At 35.7% G+C, this 26172-nt stretch overlaps 1 protein-coding gene across 2 annotated transcripts in view; it reads left to right on the plus strand.

The window, feature by feature from the left end:
• The window catches only part of EML5 (EMAP like 5), a 104575-nt gene that overhangs the window by 7449 nt on the left and 70954 nt on the right, over positions 1-26172 (plus strand). For both annotated transcript variants that reach the window (XM_063333484.1, XM_063333485.1), the window contains exons 2-5: positions 13390-13549; positions 17236-17334; positions 17952-18020; positions 20667-20852. In XM_063333484.1, coding sequence (XP_063189554.1) covers positions 13390-13549; positions 17236-17334; positions 17952-18020; positions 20667-20852 — 514 coding nt within the window. The remainder of the gene's footprint in view (positions 1-13389; positions 13550-17235; positions 17335-17951; positions 18021-20666; positions 20853-26172) is intronic.

The raw sequence follows: 26172 nt of genomic DNA on the forward strand, positions 1-26172 counted from the left end.
TCAAAGGATGGAAGCGATGTAATGCGGAAATCATGTAATGTGTACCATTCTGGGAGGTTTAATACAGCCATCCAAATCACTTGAATAGATTAATTCACCGAGCTAAGGTACTTCTTTGTGAATAAGGCATTTTCCTTTCCTGAGTACAGTATTTTGAGGGACTGGTTGTTTTTTTCCCACAGAAAGTTTAGATTTGCAACTTAAAAATCAAGTCTTCTCCTTAACTTAGGCTTATATGGTGCCATGTTTGTTTTGACTAAAGATAAGTCCATCTACTCTCACTTTGTCATCTCCAGATGTTCTTTAAGGGCATAATCAGTTTATTTCCTTCCATTAAAGAACTTGTGATTTAATGGGACCTAAATTATGTCATAATTAAACTAATCAGTCCTCCTGTGAGCCTCTAGCTCAAGTATCTTTTGACTGTCTATCAGTCAAAATGGCATTTCATACAGCAGAAGTAATTGCTGGGACAAGGAGTGAGATAATTACTCTGCTGACCGCTTCATTTTATGCCATGGTTGGCAAGGGGAAAGTACCCATTAAGCTCTGTCCGGCTTTTCATGTTAAGTGATCTCAAATTGTCAAATGTGTAAAAGTCTGGAGGGAAGATTTGTGTTCATGTCTTAAATAGATCAAAGAGAGAGAGAGAGGAGAGAGAATGATCTGCTTTTTCCTTGATGAAAACCAAGTTTTCTAGGTAGTTCTAGAGCTGTTCTGGAACACATGATGTACCAGGCTGGAAGACGTTTTTTGAGGGTTTTATTGTTGGATCGTCATTATATATTTTTTTTTTTAAATCAACAGCTTTGTGTGTTATCTTTTAAAAATATCTTTTGCTTGGATTTGGTTTGATAAAATGAAAATATTTTAGGAAAACAGAATCAAATTATTTCCTGGATTCAGTTTTGAAATGGGACTAGAGTGTGGCTGTTTAATATGCCTGCATACCATTGAAAACTTGATTTTTCCTAATTAAAACTAGATGAATAGAAATACCAAAAATATCCAGCCAGAAGAACTGCAGATCTGAAACGTACTAGAAGTTGATTAAAGTAGATGGACGCAACAAGGAGCTACAGGCTTACGAGCTTGCCTTCATGCATCGTGCTTTTCATAGCCAGTGGTCACATCACCTTCTGATCTGATTCTGTCAGTGCTCACAGGCAGGGTCAGATCAGGTCAGTGCTTAAATGAGAAAACATCTTGGTGCTGTAGAAAATGCTTTTCTTGATTTGGTGGTTGGCTCTTTTTCTCAGAACTAATGCGACAATGTGAAGGCACTAGGACAACGTCAGAGAAGAGCAGGAAATGTAGCCAAAGGTATAATAATGTTTGATCATTACAAATTTTAAAGGATTTTCTGCAGAAATTTTGCGGTCTGCCCTTATCTTTTAGCTTTCCCAAGTTGCATTCAAAGTAATTATGTTTCTGCTTACCTATGTTTTCAATGTTTTAATTTGCTAGTCATTGTCTTGATATAGGTAGGAAAGGAGGTTATGTTCCTGGCTGATTTTTTTTAACAGCATTATAAAGTTAACTTATTATTGTGTTTACAATGTTATTATGATAGTGTTAGGCAGTTTGTCTGAAGTCAAATGTTTGGGTTTTTTAATGCAAAATTTTAAAGTTTAATTTAAGATGTAAACTAAACTTCAGATTTAAAAGTTAATTATTTAAGAGCTAATTTATTTTTTTCTCCTGTAAAGTGTTTTAGATTGAAAAACATTATACTAGTTCTGTCTGACATATCAAAAAATGGGTATAGGTTTTGCTGTAATTATTAACACAGGCGCTGTAGGCTTTTTAAAAAACATACATTGCTTGAAACAGAACCTGAAATAATTATAAAACCTCTCCCAAATAATAAAAATTATAAAAAAAATTTCTAGTTTTGTCATCCACAGTTTTGTGTTTTTAAAGTTTAAGCTGACATTGACACAAAGCTAATAAAGACAGAGAATTTAGTTTTACATTTTCTAAGATCTCAAGGTTTTTTTTTTTTTTTACTTCAAAATGTAGTTTACCCAGATTTTCAAAATATTATATCACAGAGTTACATTTGTGATTTAGGACAGCACTTCTGTCTGGCATCAAGGACCTAAAAAGAAAAATAATTTATTACCCATAAAAGCGGCAAAGCTGTCTAATCTGGATTGATAAAGATCAGTCATATGCTCAATTTAAAATTTAGTTTTCTTAAGATACACTTAGAATTACAATGTTGTTATAATGTTATCAAGAAAATTGGTTTATTCACAGTGTATTTATTTGACTTGGAATAATCTGTTGCTTTTGGTACTTTCAGATTGTAGACAAAGTTACTGAGCATTTGAAATAACTTGAACAGAAAAATAAAGTTGTAATATTCCTTGAGCTTACATGGCAGAGTGTGAAAGTTCCCCTGGCCATCTTGATAATTCAGCTAAATGTTTAACCTAGATGCCACTGAATGTTCTCTTCAAAATACGTGTAGTCAAGATTTTCTACACAGTCAGATTCTGGTGTGAGTGCCATTTGGTGTAGTATGAATTTCCCCGGTGCATCAGTGAAACACATTACAGAATGTTATGCATCTAAATTACTTGCATTAGGGCGCAGATTGCTCTGATTACTCCAGTGGCTACGAAGACTTTAATTTCTACAAGAAATAAGCAATATCATTATTTGTATTGCTGTTGTAGCTATTATGACAGTAATAGACTTTAAAAATGCAGTGCTTGATTTGCACAAAAAAGGTCAGAATCAGCCAAGATTGCCTTAACTCTTGGTAGCAAAAGATATGATTGAAATTTTTAAGCTGGGCTTATGATACCTATCAGTTATATATTGCAAAAGATAGAAAACACAAAGAATACCAGCGTGTACACCATCTGATAAAAAAATCCCTGGATTTGTTCGTTTGATGTTGACCACCTTTACTTTCATTTCAAGTTTTTGTCTTTCGGCTTCAATTACAATCATGAAAATGGCAGAAGTGATGTCAGCATTGCTAAGAAAGAGGACAAATTTTGGTATTCATTGGTAGCTGATATCTGAGTTGAGCGAAATGACTCTTAGAGACATCTCCATCAGCCTGTGAGCATGAAGAAAATCTGTCCTTTGAAGGCCTCATCTTGACATACCTATTATTTTGGCAATAGGTGAGATGTTCCACTTCTACACTGCATTTAAAGCAGGACGTCTTTGTGTGATCGTTTCTGTTAGAAAAGCAGTTTTTCTTGTCATTTTAGCTAGCTGCTAGAGGATATGTGTGTTATTAAATCTCTAGAGAAATATTATATCTTATATTCAGAATAATTTTCCTTGGCCTAGTTGAAAAAGACTTTCCTTTAAATGGGAGTCCATATTACTGCTGAGAGGCTTCCTGGTAGACTCCTTTTCTTTTTTTATAGGATCTGTAAGAATGTGCCTGATGTTCTTCCTTCTATGAAAGCCCTGGGTATTCAGATATTACTTCAGAAGATGCAGTGGACAATCCTTGCAGTCATTTTCACAGTTTTCTAATTTCATGTCAGTGCTTGATCTTCCGAGCTTTTTTAGGGGAGTTTTCTTGATAGTGCCGTTTGCTTTGGCCTGCAGACAGGATGGATCAAGGCCCAGATCAGTCTGATTCATTTGGTTTAAAAACATGCATTATTTCCTCTCATTTCAGCAAAAAAGAAATAATAAAAATCCCTTATTGTAACCCCCATCCAAACAGTGATGTCCAGCTTGTGCTTAAATATTTATGGGGTCATTTTTGACAAATATTTTTGGGGGCTCACTTTTTTGAGGTCTCTTGGTATTGTTTGTCTGTGGATTTAGCATTATTTTGCATCAGAATAATGTTCCTATGCTGAAAAGCAGTGGATTCATATAATGGGAGTAATAATTACTTGTGAGTTGTGAATTGAAGTGCCTCTTTTTCTGAGCTGAGGTAAGCCAGTTTGTTCACAGGAATTTTTTTTTTTTACTTTAGACTGTCCAAATATAAACAGAATTACTAGGTTTTAAGATAGGTATGTGAACACCAAAAAATCTTAAACATATGCTTGAGATTAGTTCCAAGAAATTTCTCTGTGTTTGATTCAGCTAACAAACTGCTAGGATGCGTATCCAGTCTTGGAACCAGGAGCGCTTTTTTTTGGAAAATCCTCCCCTGTGTATTCTTTTAGAACAACCTGGTCCTAATTAGTGGATAGTGGGTAGGATTTGCAGCTGGCACAGGAGGACACCTGAGCAGAACCTAGCATTGTGTTCAGATTTGAACTTTCCTCTTCAGGAGGAGGATTGCTGTGGTTTGTAGTGGATGTTTCTCAGGGGTTTTGAATTCAAGAGTCGAGAGAAATGTGTCCAAAGAGTTAGCGCTGTAACTTTGGGGAGAATAATGTCATTTTGAACAAAGTGATCAACTTTATAGGTACCACAAGTGGTGCTTCCACTGATGGTTTAGCCTGATCTGTGACAGATGACATGCAGGGAGATTTTTCATTCGCCTTTTACGCTGTGTTGACTGTAGGATATATTACAATTTAAACTTCCTTTGGCTTCATACAAGGTATATGGATTAGAAATGTGACATAAAATTACATGTAAATAGAATACTTGATTCGGGTGAAGAATTCAACTGAACAGAAGAAAAACAAAACTGAGGCAAAGGACCAGACCTAATAATAATGCCAATGTGTCCAAGCTGAACATCATGTTTATAAAGTGCTCGTAGTTACAGTAAAATCATTGTGTTTTCACCTCTCGTTTACATTTTTCACTCCTGATTAAGTATTGTATTTTTTTCTTTACCAGAATTGGAGAATGAAATTTGTAGATATGACAGTTTTATAACAATGTTCTAAAAGACTAGATGGAAAAGAATTGTTTTACTGCTTTGCTTCTCTCTATTTATGTGGTACATTTCTTGTGACTAAATCTGGTCGGATATAATGTTAAAAATAACACTAACCCTTCAATTTTCTGAACTATAGGGTAACTTACTTTAATAATAAAGTTCCTGAAAATGTCGGAGTGTGATATGCAAACATCATACATACATACAACTGGGGGGAAAAAGCCCAAAACATACTTAAGGGTAGAAGTCACTTAAAAACACTTAGGCATTTTAGCCCTTTAAGGTGTGTGGTGGTGAGATGTCTCCAAGACAGTATGCATGCAAAATGAGTGGATTAATTCTATGTTTTAGTTAGTTGACAACTGTATAAACCTTATCCTGACTTCTAGAACTGTGTTAACACTCATTCCCTGCTTATAATCCCTCTACAATAGCACGCAAGGTGAATGATGCTTTATCTTAGATCAAGACAAGGCATTTGACAGCATTTGGAAATTGTCTGAAGATTTATTGTGGTGACTGTGACATTTTAAGCTAGTCTTCCAGAGTACTTAGGAAAATAACAGAAAAATTTGAAGAACTGGTAAATGTTTGGTTTGGTGTTATTTAGATGAATGTTGCATTTTAGATGATATTTCCATTTTAGTTAGAGGTTCCTCTTTTCACTTACTGCTTTATCAATTGCTGTTTCTTCTACCATATAAATTAATACCATAACAATGAATAGCCTTTGGGACATTATTCACTAATAAATTAATTAATAAATGATTGTGACTTTATATTGCAGGTGCTTATGATAATGAGTATACATTACACTACCTCATTGGAAATAGTCAACTGGATCAGGATTCTTGAGATAACCATGATCTTGGAGCTGAAGAGTTGTATTTTTTTGAAATTGTTGCTCGTGAATGCTCTTTATCCATCGTCTCCTTTCTAGCGATTTTTATCAATTAAGTTCATGAGCCCACATGTGAAACAGCTTTCATTGTCCACCAAATAGACATTGACCTCAGAGTCCCTTTAGTATTCTTGCACTTTCCCACGCTTATTTCCTGTTTTGTTTATGCTTCTGGTACATATGAGGGTTTTGTTTGTTTTAGCAGTCTTTCATGTAATTATTTCTGTTCTGTGGCCTCCATCACATTTTAATATTTTCTATATGATGGTTGAGATGTTGTACCAACTTTAAGTGGTATCCTGTCTCATTTTACTTTGCTAGGCAAGAGGTTAGATGCTGGGGTGGTAAATAGATGTCCTTGGCTTTCCTTTTCTGTAGGAAAACACCTCTAACACCTGCAGAACACCTGTAGGCCTGGTGTTCTCAAGAGCTTGGGAAGAAATCTAGTGTATCTGCAGTCTTTGGGGTTGGCAAGATAAAGATTGTCTAAACCTTCTTTGGTTGGTAATGAAATACAGTCCATTGAAGCATAGAATATTGCGCTTATCTCAGTTTATTTCACTAGCAGCTCTGCCACTGCCTTCTTCCCACCATTCCTTATTTTAAGCCAACTGCTAATTTTATCAGGGTGACCTTTCTGTATAAAAGAAAAACCTTTCAAAAGTTGTCACTAATTATTCTGTGACTTCCCTCTTGAATATTCAGATTATAAGTTCTCACATACATAAGTTTTTCATAATGTATCCCATAGGAGAGAAGACTGAAGTGCTGTTTAATCTACTTGTTTAGAAATAGGAAAGAAAACTGTACAATCTGTGGGGGGTTTTTTTTCTATGTAATACTATATGTTTGAGTATAAATGTCAAAAATAATAGAAGGAAGATTAATCTAGTAGTTAAAAACTGTTGTAAATCTCTTATGGAGAAGAAGCAAACAGTAATGACTGGCTGAAGGGTTGTTTGAAGGGTTTTACCATGATAGGTAAAGATATAGAAACAAGAAAATTTTGTACCTCAAGGAAGTTTGTTTAGTTAACTTGTGAGGTCAGAACCATGCAAAATAACCTTTTTTCTGGAAAGAAATTTTCAAAATTTTCCTGGCTAAAAGCTTTGGAGTAGTTGTTTCTTTGACCTTAAATCATTTATTCTATATATTTGTAATTTAGGAAACAGCGCAATGAATTTTTGTGCACTGAAAAATGAGAGCGATTATAACTGTGGTAAGAATTTTTGTCATTCAGTTTCCCTTTCTAGCCTGTATTTCATTGCAAAATTTGATTTGAAATTAAATCTGTTCTGATTTTATAACCATACTTGTCTCAGTGTCCACATACTTAAGTGGCTACAGCATGATAATCTTTACTTAAGCTAATTAAGTAGTTTCTTAGCTTGTAAACTGGTTAGAATGGGAAATCAGTATCTCCCCTTTAATTTTAGGCTGCCTGAGTTTTTTTAATCTGTGATCATTTTGTAGATTTATGTACGTTTCACTGCTTATATTCAGGTGTGAAGAACTGGTTTCTAACTTTGTGACTGACAGATCCTAACTGAATCATTTAATATTGCTTGCTGATTTGTTAAGGGATCGCTCCTTTCCCAAAAGGGCCGAATAGCTGGACTGCTCTATCGGAAGTTATTGACAGCTGATTGCAGTACCTCCTCTCCCTGCAGATCTTGCTCTTCTGTATTATTTCCGTGCCACCCTTTTTCTTTTTTTGCTGCTGGTACTGGAGGGGTTATGTTTGACAGTTTATATCTAATAATGGTTTAAAGAATGAGTCTCAGGTCCTTGCATTGTTTCATGAGGAAAGAAAGAAGATGGATATTTTTTCAGTGGGATTCCATTCCTCGGTTACTTCCAGGCTTTAATATGTCACATTATTGTAACACTAGTTATTATAATCAGAATTGTTTTTTTCATATGAATAGCTAGTAAAAGATAATAGGACATTGTCTCAGCAAATTTATCTCCAAATTGTTTTGGAGTATGTAATATTTCTGACTTTTCTGTGAGAACAGTTTTTTTCCTAGGAAAATGCAAGTAATTTTGCTGCCTTCTTTTTCAAGGGATATGTTAGAAAAGAAACTTTCCTCAGAGAGTGAAAAACCTGATGATGAAAGTGTCAAGATCATGTAGAATTTGGGAAAAAAAACAGCACTCCCTGTCTCAGTCAAAACATGAGTTTTCCTATTGGCACTGGCAAAACTATTCATGTTTGAAAAGAAGGAGAATTTCTTAATTTTTACTCCCTTTTCTAGAGATGGTAACTCCTTTACCAGAAACCTTAAGTCAATCCTTTCCTTGTCAGTGGAGGATGTGGCTATACAAGGCAAAAAAATGTGCATCTGCATAAAGTGGCATATAGTTCCCAGAATCTTTTTCCTCAGTTTTGATATTTGATGAGTTGGGAACTCTGCATCCGTGTAACTATATTCAACCCTTTTCTTCTCTTTGAAGTTCATCTGGTTTTCCCCAGTCCTGATGCTCCATGATGAGTACTGCTTTGTCGATGGGAAGTGAGTGTGTTCTGACTTGATCTATTTAAACTTTAATGAGAGATGTTTGCTGATTACAGCTCTTTCTGCTTTAACAACTTAAATAGTATGACAGAAACAGTTTGTATCTTCTCCTGTCATTCTTTCTGGGGAAATACGGGTAAATGGCAGAAAATAAGAAAATATGCACAACTATATGTAAAATGTCTGTAAACATACAATGGAAATTTTTCTGTATTTACTCATGAAAACAATTTCACATTTGAAATTAACTCTTAATTAATAGATATCTGAGATGCTGTTATTTTACTGCAGTGTTCTTTTGTGCATTTTTACTGGTGCCCTAGTTTTATGAAGCTCAGGAGTAGTCACATGAATATATTCTTGGATTTTCATCCAATATTGTTGCTAAGGAAACATCATCTTTAATACTGTATCCTTGTCTGCAGCTTGTCTGTATTAATCAATGCTTGTTAATGCTCAGCACAAACCAAGTAAAGATGGAAAAATCTTATTTTCTTCTATAATACAGTAGTTTACTGTGGACTATTCTCATTCAGGATCCCCTGACGCTACAAACCTCACACAAATTGGACGGTCGCGTCCATGTCTTTGGTCTGATCCCAAACAGGCACAGTATGGACAGGTGTTTTTTTTTTCCATAGGCTGCCATTAATATTAATGCCATTACTCTAACATGGGCATTGTACAGTGCATAGATCTGGTCAAAATGGTGGGAATGTTTACATACTGCTCTAAAATGGAGAAATAACCTTTTGTGTATGAAGCATAAAGGAGGAGCTTGAATGCCCCAAATTGAGAAACATACTCCTTTTCGGTATACCATTTGAAATTGTAATAATATATTTCAGCTGGCTTTGAATATCTGTCTAGGAAAAGACCTGTCAGTGAGAGATATCAGTGGAAATCTCAGTTCTCTACAGGTCCATTTGGGTTTGTTGCAATAGTGACAGGCAGATTTTTCAAATTTTCCACTTCTGAACTCTTCTGAGAAGTATCAAAATTTATAGTTAATGTCAAAATTAATTTGACTTAGTGGTTTTTAGCCTCGTTCCTGCTTTGTTTCATGGTCACATTTGCCTTTTGGACATTTTCCCTTCATATCTGCCTCTTCAGAGACACTATGTTAGATCTAACATCTGTTCTCGAAAAGCCCAGGTCAGAAAGGCCAGAGGCAAGCAAGAAGGCCTGAAGAACTTCTCTCAGTAGGAATATTTGTTTCCTTTTTTGGGCAAGCGGCGGTATCTCATTCATCAGCTGAGTCATCCTTCAAGGAAGAGGAAAGAGATCAGGCACAGGTTTACAGTCTAGCTGTGTGGGCTGGATGCAAGCACAGTTTCAGCAGTCTAACCTGGGTAGGTCATCCCAGCTTTCATTACCAGGGTAGTGAAAGGAACTCTTCTGAGTGCAGAGCTTCTCATTCCGCTAAGCAGTCTCCTCCTACCGAGGAGAAAAAAATTCAAGAAAATGTGTGTACTTAAGTCCACAGAGCCCACACCAACAGGTTCAGCACCAGGCCAGATGAGGCTTTGAGTAACCTGGTCTGGTGGGAGGTGTCCCTGCCCATGGCAGGGGGCTTGGAACTAGATGATCTTCAAGGTCCCTTCTAACCCTAACCGTTCTGTGATTCTATGATTTGGAAGCTGTCTTAAGAGCTGAGCCACACTCATGCTTTTCTGCCTGTCCTTAGGGACTGACTGGATGGATAGTAAGCAACTTCTTCAAATACTATCCCAATAGTTTTACACTATTAACACCTTTGTAGATTGGTCTTGGAGATCTTACCCAGGGTATCCGGAGACAACTTGCACTTGTTGTTTGATACTGTTAACTGCATCACACCCCTGAGTCAGCATAATGCCTGTATGGCAAATATTTATGGTTATCCATTTCCAGGCACCTGTTCTAGCTATATTTTTTCTTTCTGCATTAAGAAGCTGTTTGCAATGTATTGCTCAGGACTGTTTTAATAATGAAAGTTCGTGATCATGTGAGTTGTATCAATGCTTTTACTCTAGAAGTTAGACCAAGATACTGTATTTTTTGTATTAATTGCTATGCCTGTAAGGATCACTTAACCACTCATAGTCCAGTGAAGTACTGAAAAGGGTCTCCATATTGCTTAAAACTGGAGTCTAATCCATGAGCCTTGATTAGGACTCAAAATTTCAGACCCAGAATTCTGCATGGTGCCCCATGGGTGTAATAATAGCCAAGACTTGAATATTAAGGAAAAACATCATTCATGGTTCATACGAAAATAAGTGTGGCAGTTCCTTGTTTTAGTGTTGGTAGTAGAAATAGCAGTCCCTTGACTCTTTCCGTGCTGCCCTTTTCCATCTGCCCTGACAGCCAGTGAGATGAAATACTTGCAAGTAGTACTTTAATCTGTCCTTCACTCCTTGGTCTGGAAGGAATGGTGAGGGAAGGTGTTTTCAGGTGAGTATTTCTTCAGCTACTGCCAACAGCTCTGCTGTTCAGTTTCCCTGAAATCCCTGCATACTGGCATTTTTAAAAAGAGCTTGCTGTTTTTATTGTATACTTTCTTCTACTTTCAATGACTATTTAGAAAGGTTGTTAGCAATTTACTATAGAGACTGAAGTGGTAGGGGAAGGACATTAGTAATTCTACAATGTTGTCTGTTCTGATTAAAATGTAGGCTTTGGCTCTTAATTTGTGCTGTGTTATCCCATATCAAGGAAGAATGTGAGCTCAGTTTAAGTCGGTATTTTGTATCGTGATATAGAAACAACTAATACTATGATATTGCTATTAGTTACTATTTGCCATGTATTAACTAGAAAGAGAGGAAACATTCTCTCCTAATGCGCTTTGTCACCTAATACGCTTCGAGTGGAATTAGTTGGCACACTTGATTTAGGACAGTGTTGTCCTTGGTAGTGCCTTTACCATTGTCCCTTCCATCTCTGATGCGTTGTGTTTGTTGTTTCTGGTCTTCAGCTAAAAACATACTCAGCTAATTTTTGGTTGCTGGAAAGTGTTTTGCAAAGCGTGGCATGGGGATGCGTTTGCACATGTCTGTGTCCAGGGTGGTGCCTGATCACTTTTGAAAGTTGCAGTTGTGGGATGGTTTTCACTTGCCTGAAACTGCACAATGCAGTAATAGCAGAGCTAAGTATGGGATTGAAATCATGAATCAGTCATAAGACTGCTGTGTTTTTACTTTTTCTCTTAGTTGCAGTCTGTCTTTTTTTTTTTCTTTTTCCTTGCTTATTCTTTTCACATCCTTTCTCTTCTTGAATTTCTTTATTGCCCATGTGTTCTTATCTCTCCCTCTCTGTGGTGTCATTGTAAAAATTAGATCATTTTGAATGCAGCATTTTCTCCCCCTCCAGATGCTTTTCCTTTTCCCCATGCGTATGCCATCTGCCTGTGTGTGCTCCGGGAGATGGGCAGGTGTTGGTCAGGATTAGGTGGCAGAACTGAAGTGAAATGTGATAAGTTTTGCCTTCCAGCTCCTTTCTGCATTGTTTTTTTTAATTATGAAGTTGCTCTGTCAAATAAAGAAGGAAGGGAGTACCAGAGAAATAACTCTGGAATTGAAGAGAAACAGAGTGGGGAAATGTTGGTTGCTTGATCCCAGTGCTGCGGATAATGCAGAGTAGCAAAGAAGAGGAATTCCTGTAGAAAAGTTGAAAGGTCCAGGGGCTTTTTACCTTTTGTAGAAACTTTGAAGTTAAAGGCTCCTCTCAGAGTTATGCAGGTGGAATTTGTCAAGCAATATCAACCAACTAAAATGCTGTATTAAAATAGAAAAAATATAAAAGTGTATTGCATGCTGTAGCATGCCTTCATGAAATATTAAGCAACTTCTAACCTGGTTTTCTCTTGCTCTTTTTGTATATAGAAAATGTATACAACTTTTGAGTTAGGTTTTTTTTACTGGTGACTTGCTGATTAGCTTTATCCTGGCTATTTCTTCTATGTTTATAGAATTCCCTTGTCTCTGCCCTTTGAACTTCATTTATCAAAATCTGTGTTTAGGTGTAAGATCATCTTACCATTGCAAAGTGCTCAACCTTTCTCCTTTCCAAGTGATGTTAAGAAGATAAATACATTTAGAATATGTTGTTAGTGATCCTATCCACCAATCTCTCAAGGTCATTACTCTATGATTAGTTTTTTAGCCAGATTAAATAGCCAACTTTTGAAATTTTATCTTCCTGACTCACATGTGGTATTTCTTACATCATTTTGGACTGCTGTACCTGCTCTGTGTAGAATGTTATCAAGTAGCTTGTTTGGGTTTCTCTCAGAATATATTTTTACTTTTCTGTGTTATGAAATATGGATTTTCAAACCTCATGTCCTCCCGTGCAGCTTGCTTGCATAAACAAAACAAACTATCTTGCTGACTACATGCTTTCTAGCTTGGTCCCAGATTTGACAAAACAGCTGTAGACTTTGAAAGACTCTAAAATACAAACTGTAAGAAAATTCTCTGCAATGTTAGATATGTGAAAAGTTGATAATTATTCAAAATCAACTATTCTCAGTTGTTCTACATAAAAATTAAGACATTTAAGATAATTTTTATCTCACTTCAGTTTAGTCATCTGAAGTCTAGTCATAACATCTAGTCTATGCTAGTCATGCTTTGGCTTGCTGTATGATCAGCTGAGAGATAGCTTCAGAAGGCTATTCAGTCCTCTCATAAAAAGGACGTCTAATAGTATGTGGAATGAAATACTTCGGAGATGCGTATCTCTTTCCATTGATGATAGATGCATAGGTAGCTAAACACTAACTTTTGTTGTCCATCCTCTGTGTTTTTAAATGTTAAGAAATAGAAAGAAAGGGAAAATAGAGATTTTTTTTTTTTTAGTGCATGAAAATCTGACCTAATTTAATAAAGTTTATTTTAGAAGACAGGATTAATGACTGTTCTGTAATTAGTTTAACTGGAGGAGGCTTGAAGGTTCAAATTCAAGAAAAGTGGCGGCATGTACTGTATTAAGGGAATTTTACAGCTATTGTGGAATTTGTGATACAAAATGACTTGTTAATATCTACTATCAATGGGAAAATATTGTGAAATATTTTAAGGAACAATATTAATGCAATGAATTAGATAAGTGTAAAAGTTTCATGCAGAAATATTTTATATCTTTTTCTTCTGCAGCCTTGCTCTGCATCCTGAACGTGTGTTGGTGGCAACCGGTCAAGTTGGAAAAGAACCATACATCTGCGTGTGGGACTCATACACTGTGCAAACTGTATCTGTTCTGAAAGATGTTCACACACATGGTATAGCTTGCTTGGCTTTTGATTTAGATGGTCAGGTATGTAATTAATATTCTTTTTTCAAACACTTAAATAAATTGTTTATCTGTCAGAAATCTTGTTATGTAGCTTTTTCTTTTTTTAAGGGAGGGTTTTATCTGCTTATCCTCAAGTTGAGGAAAAAAGTTGGCATTAGTAGTGACTGACAAATATTTGCCAAGAAAAGTATAACTACAAAAGAGTTTTGAATGAAGATGAAGTGGTAGGGAGATTCTTGTGGTCTGTGCAGGGACCTGTCTTATGCACCAAGTGATGGCAATCCCATTGTGTTACTGCTCTTGGACTCCGAATGTCTTCGGGCATTATCCCCTTCTCTGCCATGCATCTTGTGTGCATTGGTGGCTCTCCACATTTCAATTGTGCAGACCCATGTATCCTGGATCTAAGAGTCACGAAAAAGATTTTATTGGATTATAATTTTGTTACTTTAAAACATTCTCCGAGTAGTGAATTGGTTCTCGGAGCTGCTACTTATAAGGGAGACACTTACTCCTATGCATAAAGAGTCTTTCTTCATTGATGTGTTAGGAATGGAAAATGCACATGATGTAGCAGCTGAAGAGGTATTAGCCATGAAAGTCCTTTCTGCAGTTGTGCTCTCCTGGTCTTATGCAGCACTTCTTCCCCTCCCACTTAGCTTTGCAATGTGATATTCAGATTTAGCTATATTCTCATTTCCTTTGCTTGCTAAAAAGGTCAGTACTTGTAACTTACTATTGCTTTTTCAAGTGAGGATATATTGCAGAGAGCAGTTGCTGTCCTTATTAAGACGATATCAAATGAAGCTCTGTTGAACACAAGTAGAGGAAAGCCTAGCTGTAACTTGTTTCTATTAAAACACGCTGTAATTGTTATAGGGAGGCTTTGAGTTTTTTTGGAATGATCTACAGATTTTATCATTTAGGTTTCTCATTGTTTAGAGTCAACTCGTAGAGTCATCTTCTTTCTAGAACATCATTTCTACTTGACAGAAATATCTTTTGTCTGTATTGTTCTTGTCTATGTAAACTTGTGTCACTTCCTCACTTGAACAGCCTTAGTAATTTAAGGTCAAAATGTATCTAATTAGGATTAAAGTCCCCTAATTCTTTTTTAGAATGCATCCCCTGTGTGTAATGGAGAGATTTGAATGTAGATCTGTGATTTGTGCTAGGAGCACCCAGTACTGATTCTTATGTTTCAAGCCATAAATGGTCAGAATTTAGGCTGTCCACTTTTCTCAGCATTTCCATAGGATCAGCTTTTTTGTGGCATTTATTAGAATTTTATGGTCTTAAGGGAAAACTGAATACAGGTTTTTCAAGATCTGTGTCTCCAGAATTATCTCCATATGGGAATACATTAAAACACAAATCCACTTCAGAAGGATCTGCAAAATATGTTTGGTTACACCTTGCCTGTCCTTTTAAATCCAAATTTGTCAGAGTCTCCAGCCAGGTTCTTTTAGAGGGTTTAATTTTTTATATTAAACATACTTATTTGATATATTTGGCGTTTTAAGGGATTTTTGATTTAGTAGAGTGATACAGCAATATGCTGAAATCACAACACAAGCAATTGCGACATACAGATGAATCACAAGAAAAATGTGGTTCCTATTACTGGCCTCTATATGATCACTGTCACCATGCTGGGCCTCTCTACTCACTGGGAAGGAATACGTGGATTGAATTGAGGTCAAGTGCATTGCCCTCTTCAAAGTGTATTTCATTAGTTGTTCAGTTTTTGTACTTCATGTTGGGCCATGCCACATACACGCTCTCCTCTCCACCCCCAGCTGGTCAGGAATGCATTATTTATTTTTTATTTATTATCCTTTTTGAATTGATTCAGTGGTGCAGCTGTGTTATCTAAAACCAAGGTTAGCCTCCAGTCTCCCTGGTGTTGAGAGCAGTTCATCTTGCTTTATGGTATGTTCTTCCCCAAGCTTGCCTTTTTTTTTTTTTTTTTTTTTTTTTTTTTTTTTTTTTTTTTTTTTGATCTTCTCTGAGCTCTACTCCACTGGGGAGGTGTGCTGGTTGGTAACAAGATTTTCTAGTTCTTAGGAGGACCAAGAGCATAATTTAATCTCCATTTTGGAGAAGTCACTGTATTGGCTTATGTCTGGAAAGGCATCCACCCAAAGTTTTTGTGATGGGTATGCAGTAATTGTAGAACTAGTCTCCATTTACGCCTCTTATTCTGTGGTGCGACTGGAATTGAACTGCTTGAAAGTGCAGCTGGAATTGAAACTGATGTTCCTTCCGAGAATGTTTTCAAAGATGGAATAGAAAGGTTGGACTTTGCAGTATCTGAAAAATTGAATTTAGCATTAATAAATAGAGAGCATGGATAGCAACTGTATTTAACTTGTTTCTTCTCATAATCTTGGAGCTTTTCAGATAGTAAAGAAATGATGTTATTTGGAATGGGTTTCTGTCTTTGGGAAAAAATACACTTAAGTTTTGGGTTTACTTTTGCTTTCATGAACTCCCTTTAATAAATCTACGTAGAAATCGAAACTAAATTTGTCTTTAATGTGTGCAGGTGTTATCTGCTGAACAGTGAAAAAATTTTGTCTGAAATATTTGCAAAGTGTTCATTTATCAAAATTAAGATGTCACAATTCATGCATAAACTGAACAAAAAGACTTAATTTTCTTTAAAAACAAAGTCTGAAATCACTCAGTTACTTTTTATCCAATCTTTAATGCTGTTAGTCTTTCTGTTGAGAATTTCTATAGGAAAAATAACATTTTGACTGGTTAAGAAATACAGTAAGTGTCGACTATTGGCTAATATGGTTGATGATTTGTGTCAAGAAATCTGTGCAAAATATCTTCACAGTTGAAGACACGACAGGCTGCAGAGCATAGGAAGATCTCAACCTTTTATTTTTCTTTATTTTCTTGGAACAATCGTTTTGTCCTTCCTGGTTATTTAATTTAACTGGCTTCAGACTCTTTCTGAATATTAAATCATAGAATCATAGAATACCGGGTTGGAAGGGACCTCAAACGTCATCTGGTCTGACCTTTCTTGGCAAAAGCACGGTCTAGACAAAGTGGCCCAGCACCCTGTCCAGCTGAATCTTAAAAGTGTCCAGCGTTGGGGAAGAACTTAATGAAATTTGTGCATTCAGGGTTTTGTTGGATTCCAGTTTGAGAAAGGATTCAGAAAGGACTAGTTACTCATTCATGTTTTTAAGAATCAAGAAAAAGATTCTAAAAGCTTTTAACTGTTTTGAATCTTTGTTTCCAAGAAGAAGGAAGAAAGTATTTTTTTTCTATGTATCTCGTGAATTTGTAAAATCAATACTTAAATTCTGTAAGTTTTGTGTAATTAAGGGTAAACGCATGTAGTTTCATTAATTTCAGTGAGATTATTCTTTTTTGCAAATGTCTCCTGACTGCTGCTTGCCATGTGGGCTATATATAATTATACGTATAAAACTTTATAAATCAGAAAAATGTTGTTACCCAAGAAGATCTTAATACTTTAAGATCATGATGTCATAACTGAAGAGACGCATATATGGAAGCTTTGGCATAAGATGTTATATCTTTAGTTTTCTTCTACATTGAAATGTAGCTATTGCTTCTAACTTAAATATGTTATGAATTTGTTGTCATTCAAAATGATGACTCTACTTTTCATTAATATATTGAGTTATATTTATTTATTTATTTTATTTGGACATTTTTAGCGTTTGGTCTCGGTTGGTTTGGATTCGAAAAACACAGTTTGCGTATGGGACTGGAGAAAAGGAAAATTGTTGTCAATGGCTCCTGGTCATACAGACAGAGTAAGTATAACTAAAGAATGTGAATGTCAGTGTAATTTTAGTTTGTTAAATCATGTCTGCGTATACATACTAGAGCTATGTCTGAACAAAATATATTTTATGTTTTAGAAATTGAATTTGCATAAAGCTTGGATATGTATTAAGTTATGTGAAGAAAATATTTTATGTTTTAGAAAGTGAATTTGCCTTTTAGTTATTATTAAGTTATGTGAAGATATTTAAGATACGTATATTCATTTCTAAAATAAAATGTGTAACTTACTGTTTATTCGTGTGCAGTTTGAGACTGTAAGCATGTAGGGGAAGTGCAAAATTAATGCACTTCGTAGACCCAAATCCCTATACGGGAAATCAAAATGCAAATAATCTCTTAGATTTTTCTAGTCCATAAATGAGCCTTTGTGGTGTTTTATTATGTGTTGTAATTACTCTAGGAAAAAAGCCCAAACAGAACTAATGAGCTATATGTTGCAATTTCAGTATTGAGTGAGGGGATAAAAAAGTAATTCCAATAGTTCCATTTAAAGCATTTCAGACTGTTAATTTACTAGAAGTGTTTACTGTTTTAACATGCTAGAAAGACCATCTCTGCTGACATCCTTGCTTTTTTAATGCAGATATTTGATATTTCTTGGGATTTGTACCAGCCAAACAAGCTTGTCAGCTGTGGCGTAAAACACATCAAGGTAATGAAATAAATGTTAATTCATAAAATATTTAAGCTGCAGTAGTTTATACTCGATAAAATAGATAAAAATAGAATCTAAAAGGAATATAATTTTAATATGAAACATTGTCTGTAAGAATAATATTACTTCTTAGGAACTGCAGTCATGGATCACACCTGACTACACTAGTCATTTTACAAGATATGTGTAGTGGAAAAGAGACCATCTCTGCTCAAAAGAGTTCATGCCCTGACAGAAGAAACGCAGAAGGAATGAAACAGTTGTCAGTAGCATCGTATGTAATGATCGTAATACAATTAAACATTTAGGTTTGTCTAAAACGTGCTGTTTGAAATCCCAGGTAGCATAAGACAGGATGCGTATGTTTAAGGTGAGTCCAGGTACTCAAGTTTATGGTTCTTGAATAATTAGTGAATTGTTACACTGCAGAGGTGAAATGAGTTGAAAAACGATTTCTTACAGTTTGAGAGAGTATGGGGATACAGTGGAAAGCTTGATCTTTCTTTTAATTATATTCTTTTCCCTGCTGTTACTCCTATCTTTGTCATTTTGAACACTCTCTACCTGTTACAGGTTTCATAATTTGGACAGTTCACATCTTTTTCAAGCAGAGCGTTTCTATGAAGCTCTGCTTTGTTTGATCTACGTACCAGCTGCCATGCAGAAACAGCTTCTTTGTCAGGTTTAACTGTCAGCACAATTATCAATGCTTGACTGCCATCGAATATGTTTCCTAAAGTCACTGCCTTCTCCCATGCACTGTCGTCTGTGTTACCACGTAACAGCAGTAGATGGCAGCTTGAAAGTTCTTTATTGCTCTTATGTGGAGGATCCTATGGTGGGAAAAATGTGTTGCTTTTTAGACAATGAACTTTTAGATTAGTATGAATTAATGGTTTATTGGAAAAAAAATGTTCAATATGCTGGCTAGATTGCATGCGTCTTTGATTTGGTAGTGTTTAGCATGTCAGTAACAGGTTGCCATGAGTTTGATTAATAACGATCTTTTTTTCTACTTCAAGATTTAAAAGGAATATTATGCCAATAGTGAGCTAATATTTTCCAGCCGTGATCTAGTATATTTATGGTGGCTTTATGATGTCAAAACATATCTATTTAGATAAGCAAAAGTTTATATGAATAACTTTTAAGGCTCTATAAAGCATTTTTAAATAACAATAGCTTTTAAAAAATAATTGATGTTTCCTTTGAGAAAACATTAACCAGAAATCTGAATCCTAGAGATTTATAGGCATTTGGATCAGGCAAAAGACTTTTGTTGATGTTGTTGTTTGTTTTTTTTCTTAAAGCATCCCTTCTTCTTTCAGATACCAGTAATTCACGTTTGTAATACTATTGCATTTTTTCCTCACATGATATTTTATACAAATTGTAATCCCACATAATAAAGTTATGTAGATAATTCCAAGTGAACTGATATTGAGGAATTACTTTTCTTAGATAAGTTACCTACTTCCATATTGGAGCAAGATGTTTGATTTATGCAGTGATTGTGTGGTTACTTCTCAAGCAACAACATAATCGATGACCTCTGTAGTTTGCTTAAAGAAATACTAGTTAAGATACAGGGATTTATCTAATCAGTATATGGTTATTGGTTATTTCTTAATTACGGTATTGTTGGTACAAAAATCTGTTCATTGTAACTACTTATGTTATCCTGTATTAATTGAAGTCTCTGCTCAGAATTTTGAATAGATTATTGGTAACAGAGAGACTTGACTGTGAAATACAGTTTCATAAACATGTATACAGGGAATATGCTGAGACAATATAAGAGTAACCTGTCAGCAGTGATGAAATCGGTGCTTTCACGTTTTGCACTGGATTACTCCAGCAGCTTTTTGACCTTCCAGTGCATATTTACATGTTTGGGAAGGAGGGTTTGAAGTGAATACCTAAGTGCTACTTGTCTGCAGAGTTCTCAGAAACTAGAGTGCAGCTGGAGATTTGGTTGGCAAGTATTGTGCTCTGACCAGAGATTTTGCATGTCTTCAGTTTAAGAGTCATTAGTACATGTTGGTTCATCTAGGAGGAAATTCACTCTCATGTGATTGCTGTAATCACATGCTAGCGTTTTATTAGAAAGTTCTCAAAAATGTCGGCCTTAGGTGGCTGCTTTGCATCATCAGTGGGTCTGATGAGAAGCGGTAAATCTATCATAAAACCAGCTGCTTTCAAACAGAGCAACTGGCAACCTTATCGGAAATTTACATGTGTAGACTGCATCTTTAAATGCCTAAAGTGACATAAAATATAAATGCAGCATTTACAAAGTGGAAGTTTTACATCCAAGAAAGATCACGTAACTCTATTATGAAATGCTTTCCAAAAATGATGGAAAACACAACTGACTCACAAATTATAATTTGAAAGAATTTCAGTTTGATTTAATACTGATAATGCAAAACTCCTTCCCAGCTAGTATTCTGTGCTGATTTTATGGAAAGAGAAAGTTGGTTAATAACATAAAAAGTTGTTAACCAACTGGAGAACTAAATCAGGGAAAAGGGTATGAATGGTGATGTCTTTTGGCGGTAAGGTACTTCTCTTTCAGATGTACATACTAAATTATAGGATATTAGTGAAATATCCATCTTTATAAATCGCTTTATGTTGCAGTTCTGGAGCTTGTGTGGCAATTCGTTGACACCAAAACGTGGTGTTTTTGGCAAAACTGGTGATCTCCAAACTATATTGTGCCTAGCCTGTGCAAGGGATGAAGTGACGTATTCTGGTGCCCTGAATGGAGATATATATGTATGGAAAGGAATCAACCTTGTACGGACAATACAGGGAGCACATGCTGTAAGTATATCTCTTTAAATTAATATAAAATGTTAAATAGATTTCTGGAGAGCTGGAAAGGGCACTGCAAGATCAGCTGGTGTTCCTAAACAATTTCAATGATAGAGACTCGGTATGTCTAATATTCATATTTTTTTCCTCTCCTTTCTATTGCGTAAGATTGCTGTTATGGTAGGAAGTGCATGCTAGACTGAGAAATACATTTAGGTGTCTGTTTATGTGCTGTCTCCCATTATCATTGCTGGTGCACTTAGTCACTAATTAATAGAGCCTGGAATGCGTTTTAAGCTTACCCTTAAGTAGACATGTATTACTCTGTTCAGTTACCTATGCATGGGTATATATAGTGATGTTTTCTATACCGGAGTTGAGTGTATAGCTGCCTTCCCCAAAGAATATGGATCTGCTTTACCTGACTTTCTTTTGTGGATGTCTGATTAGTCCAAAAGCATCTCAGAAGGCCTGGACTCCGATAGGCAATTGATGTTGAAACGAAGAATCAGGTCCCCAGAGAGGTTGTGGAGTCTCCATCCACATCTCTGTCCATTTGGAGATACTCAAAATGTGGACTAGAAGCTCTCCAGTGTTTTCCCCCAACATCAGCTCTTCTGTCATGCTGTGAAGTGAGTCCTCCTAGCTGGTGGTGTCTGAGAGCTCTCTCGAGTCCATTGATTCGATGAACTGTAATGTGTTCCCAAACACCTGGCTTGTTTGTAGACACATGTGTTTAGTCATTTTAGCTTGACTCAATCACTCATCCTTGTCCTGTGTTGCTGCCTTTTACTGTATTCATTCAGCTTTTTAGAACAGTATACGGCTTTGAAAATTGAAGGCCTATCAGTGAAAGATTAATAAAATTTTTCAAAAGTGCTTGGTAGATTTTCTTTTCCTTTTAATCGAAATGTTTAATGCAACTGTGAAGTAATTATATTTTTGCTATGTAAATTTTCATCATATTTTCCATATTCGTTCGAAGCATATGGTTTTGTGATTAAAGCAGGCAGCAAAAAAAAGCGTAATGGTTTGCAGTCTAATTTGTGCTTGCCAAACTATCAGAGTCCTCATTTCCTCTCCTGGTACTAAGTCATATGTGGTGAAATAATGCCAGATTCAACTTCTAACTTGTCCAAGTATCAGTTTAAAAACAAAGCCCATCAATTTCTGGTTGTTTTAACCTATGAGGCATGAAACAGCTAAGGTAATTTTTCAAAGCTATGTTATTTGCTGATCGAAGGTTAACTTTCATTTTGGAAAGCATTGTACTTTCTAGATAATATTTGAAGTTTCCTTAATAACAATTTAAAATAGTGTGAAAATACAAGCATGTGAGTTCCTATATTGCGGCCTCAAAATTTGAGGTAAAAATCAGTAACAGTTAATTATACTTTCTTGTAAGAATGCATTTGTTTTACCTGGCAGTATTGGACTGGACGGGATGATGTATGTAACTGAAGTATTAAAACCACTCTATGATTTGATCAGGTAGAACGGAGGGGCCAAAACGTGATGAATGATATATATGTGGGAGAGGCTGCCGTCAGGCTGCAGTAAGGAGACTCTTGGTTTATTGATAGTTTAGAAATGTACATTCAGGACAGTTGCAACTTGTTGTATTAGCTAATAATTTAAAAGTGATTGGACTGCTTATGCAGCCAGCTGTATAATGATAGTGTATCTGATCATGAACAAAAAAAAAAGTTATGAAGAACATAAGTGTGGGAAACATACCTTAGGCTATATTTTGCATTTGAGATTTCTTTATATACATATAAGTGTATGTATATTAAAAAAATATATATATACACACACACAGACACATACCCTCCTGTATGCATCTATAGAAATATTAAATATATTCAAGAAGGCCCAAATTACAAGCCAGGAAGTACGAGGAGGTATTTTAGCCTTCAAATATTCCCTCATTCTTACTCTATACTTTCATACCTAGTTTTAGTGTTTATATTTAGTGTTCAGTAGTGTTCTATTGTATTCTATGTTTTCCTAAGGTGACATGGACGTTCGCTTTTTGATGTTGAAGTTAGTGAAATGAAATTCTTAAAATTATTATATTACATATGCAGACCTGAATTCACATAGGAAAGAGTGCACTTTGTCTCCTATCCAAAACTGATCAGGAAAATACCCTCCCATCCTGTTTGGTGCTATAGGAGACACCTGTCCTGTATATTCACATATTTGTTATGTGGAGTATTTAAAATTGCAGCAGTTGATTGCTCAAAATAATGCAGTGCTTCTCAGCTGTTTCAGTGTGAAATGACCCAACTGATAAACATAGGATGATGAGAGCCTGTTGCTCCATTACTTTATGTGCCGTGTCAGTTCTTTGGTGACTACAAGATCAAATTTGAAGTGCTCTGCTCCTTATCTTCAGTAGTGTCAGTGGCTGGAGCTCAGGTGACCTTGGAGTAGGTCTCGTCTAGCCTTCTATTTTTGGCTCTGTCCTTTAGGCTCAGTGGAATTGTACTTTGCAGTACTGAAAATTAAGTAGAGGCACTAGTCTTTGGAATTCATTTCTACAAGAGATTAGAGTCACTACAAATCTCACCGATTTCTGGGGGGGGGGACAATAAAATCTCTTTTGGAAGCTTACTGTCCAACAAAATGAAACTTTTTTTTCAATAAAATATTACCTTAAAGGATAATATTGTTAGGCTATTCTAAAAACAAAGTATAGCTTGGAATAAGAGTGCCTCTTCATACATACTAAACTATTATCATTATATTTTACAGTTATTTTGCACTTAATTTTATAAATCATGTCCTTCTCGTCCATTCTTTTAAAAACAAATGCAAGTGTAAATGATAACATTTGTGATGTGCATATCTTGTTACAAGCACAGTGTGTGCATAGTAGGGAATTGCTACAAATTTCCATTCAGTATGCTAGTATTGGAATTGTCCTCCCTGCGTGCCTCTAATATCCTGCATCATTACTCCTCAACAGGCTTGAATTAAACTGAAAATTTATTCAAGGAAAACATGTCTCATTATTTGCATAAAGTACCATGTGTTTCTTTCTTGCAACATAAACAGTAGGTGTCTGAGACCCAGGAAAACATTTTCTAAAGCACGTGAGTGATGTGGGGATATAGTCCATCCATCTGGCAGTGGTCTCCATTAATAGAGAAAACGGGTTCTTTTCAAAGGTTGGGTATCTTTGTTACAGTTACGCTAGTTGAAAAGAGATTTTTTTTATTTTAAAAGTAATTCAATATGAAAAATAAACCATGCTGTCCCAGTATAAACAACTGAGGAAACAGATAGCAACTTTAACACTAGCAAGCAAAATAAGAATTCACAGCTAAGACAGATTCTCTGTCTTCTGTCACATCAGTACTAAGTACTGTAGACAGAAGAAAGAAGAATTTCCAGCAGATTTCCTATCCGAGTTTGAGTAGAAACAAAAAGTTGGAACAATTAGGTTGGGATGACTGGAGAATTAGTTGGAAGAGGAGTGGAGAGTTCACTTAATATAGAAGTTGGAATGAAAAGATGGAAACAAGCAGGGGTCAAGAGTAAAGGCACAGAGTTCATGCGCAGGGAACAGCAGATGGCAATGGGAAACCCAGATTCTAGGTTTGCTAAATAATACTACTAATAATGGAAGTTTTAATAGGGAGAAAGGAAACAGAGCAACACGAAAGCGTATGTTAAGTTCATTGGCGCTGGTAGTACTTCAGGAGGTTATTTGTAGAAAGTGCATCTGATTCTGGAAAGTTAATATATACCTTGATTAAAAACCAACAACTTCTATAAGATGTCTCATTTTTGTACCAGTGCAAAGAACAGACTATAGATTCTTGTATTTATTTCATCATCTTCCATGTTCTAAATTCAAGGTGGTCCATGACTATGAAGATGTATATACAAGATGTTACTCAGGTACTAAAACAAAATAGTATGCTTATTTAAAAGCACCATATGTTTTAAAGATTCTTGGGTGCTATGCTGTTGCCTTGCCTAGTAAATGCACATAAGATGCTTCCTCAGCAGCTGAATAATTTATTTTGAGATAGTCTTTCAGAGGTACACACTGAAGTTGTGTGGATTGATGTCAGAAACTGAGGTTAAATAACAGGCTTGAGGTTAAATAACAGGCACGCTGTTAAAACTATTGCACGCCTATGTCAGTTGGCTGAATACTAATTAAATATAGATGGAAACAATATCATGAACTTAAATGAATGGTTTTAAGCTGGTGTCATATACCAACACATTAAGTGGTGCAGTATTTTTCTCCTACTGCTTAGACCAGTCATGGATTTGGAAGGTAACCGTCTGCTTACTTCAGACGATGAGAGGTGTATAGGTAACAATTTTATTATTTTTTTTAATAGTGATATGTCCGTTTTTTGACTGTTTTATGGGTGATTTGCTAGATAGGAAGTTTAAATTTCACAGTAGTGGCTCTCCACTGTAAATTTACTGACGCCAACCTTAAATGGTTGCAGTCCATTTCCTTTCTGTGCAGTGTAAATCAGGAGAGGCAATATCTTAGCGTAAGTGCCCAACATATGTGTTGCTTTACATGTTAGCCTCTATGTCCTGAATTGTATCTAGGAGTAAAAAGGAGGCACTGGAATTCTTGTTGAACTGGTATAATGTCTCTGTTCTCCATATTGCTCAGTAGTAGCCAGTTGCTTCTGAAGTTTCCGTATGATCTTTCAAGCTTGGTCCTAATTATAGCTAACTGCAGTCATGTGTTTTAGGAATTGCATAGTCAGAGTTAGTGTGGTGGATTTTGTATAAACAACTGCATTTAGATAAATTAGCACTTGATTTTTGTCCATTAGGGGCAAGATAGGTCCAGCAGCAACAGAAAACCTCAGACTAGTTCACTACTGGAAGCTTCTTACATACAAGCAGTAGCAAAGTATTCATGCAATAGAGACTATCTTTGTCAAGTTCTTTTTGTACTATAGCTTTCAACTATCATTTCTGGTAGATCTGAGCTTTTATTTCTTTGTTTATTCTCATTCAACTCTTCTTTCGAATTTGGGGGAACACAGATGTGATATCAGCTGGTTGTATTGGAAAAAACAGGAAATACTCTGCATTCTGAGAAACCTGCTGATCAGCTTGAGATGTTATTTCCACAATTTTCCCGTTCATTAGGAAGTGTAATGAAAAATTTGTTACAGAAGCACGCAGTCTGTTTGTCAAACTTTGTAACTTTTAAGATGGAAGACTTTGATCTACACCTTTTATTTTGATTCAGGAGCACAATCAATCTTTGTCGTTCACATTATTCAATGGGATCAAACAAAGTCAATGCAATTGTTTGCCTCTCATTACTGCT

Source organism: Chroicocephalus ridibundus, chromosome 4 (assembly GCF_963924245.1).
Source record: "Chroicocephalus ridibundus chromosome 4, bChrRid1.1, whole genome shotgun sequence".
NCBI lineage: Eukaryota > Metazoa > Chordata > Aves > Charadriiformes > Laridae > Chroicocephalus > Chroicocephalus ridibundus.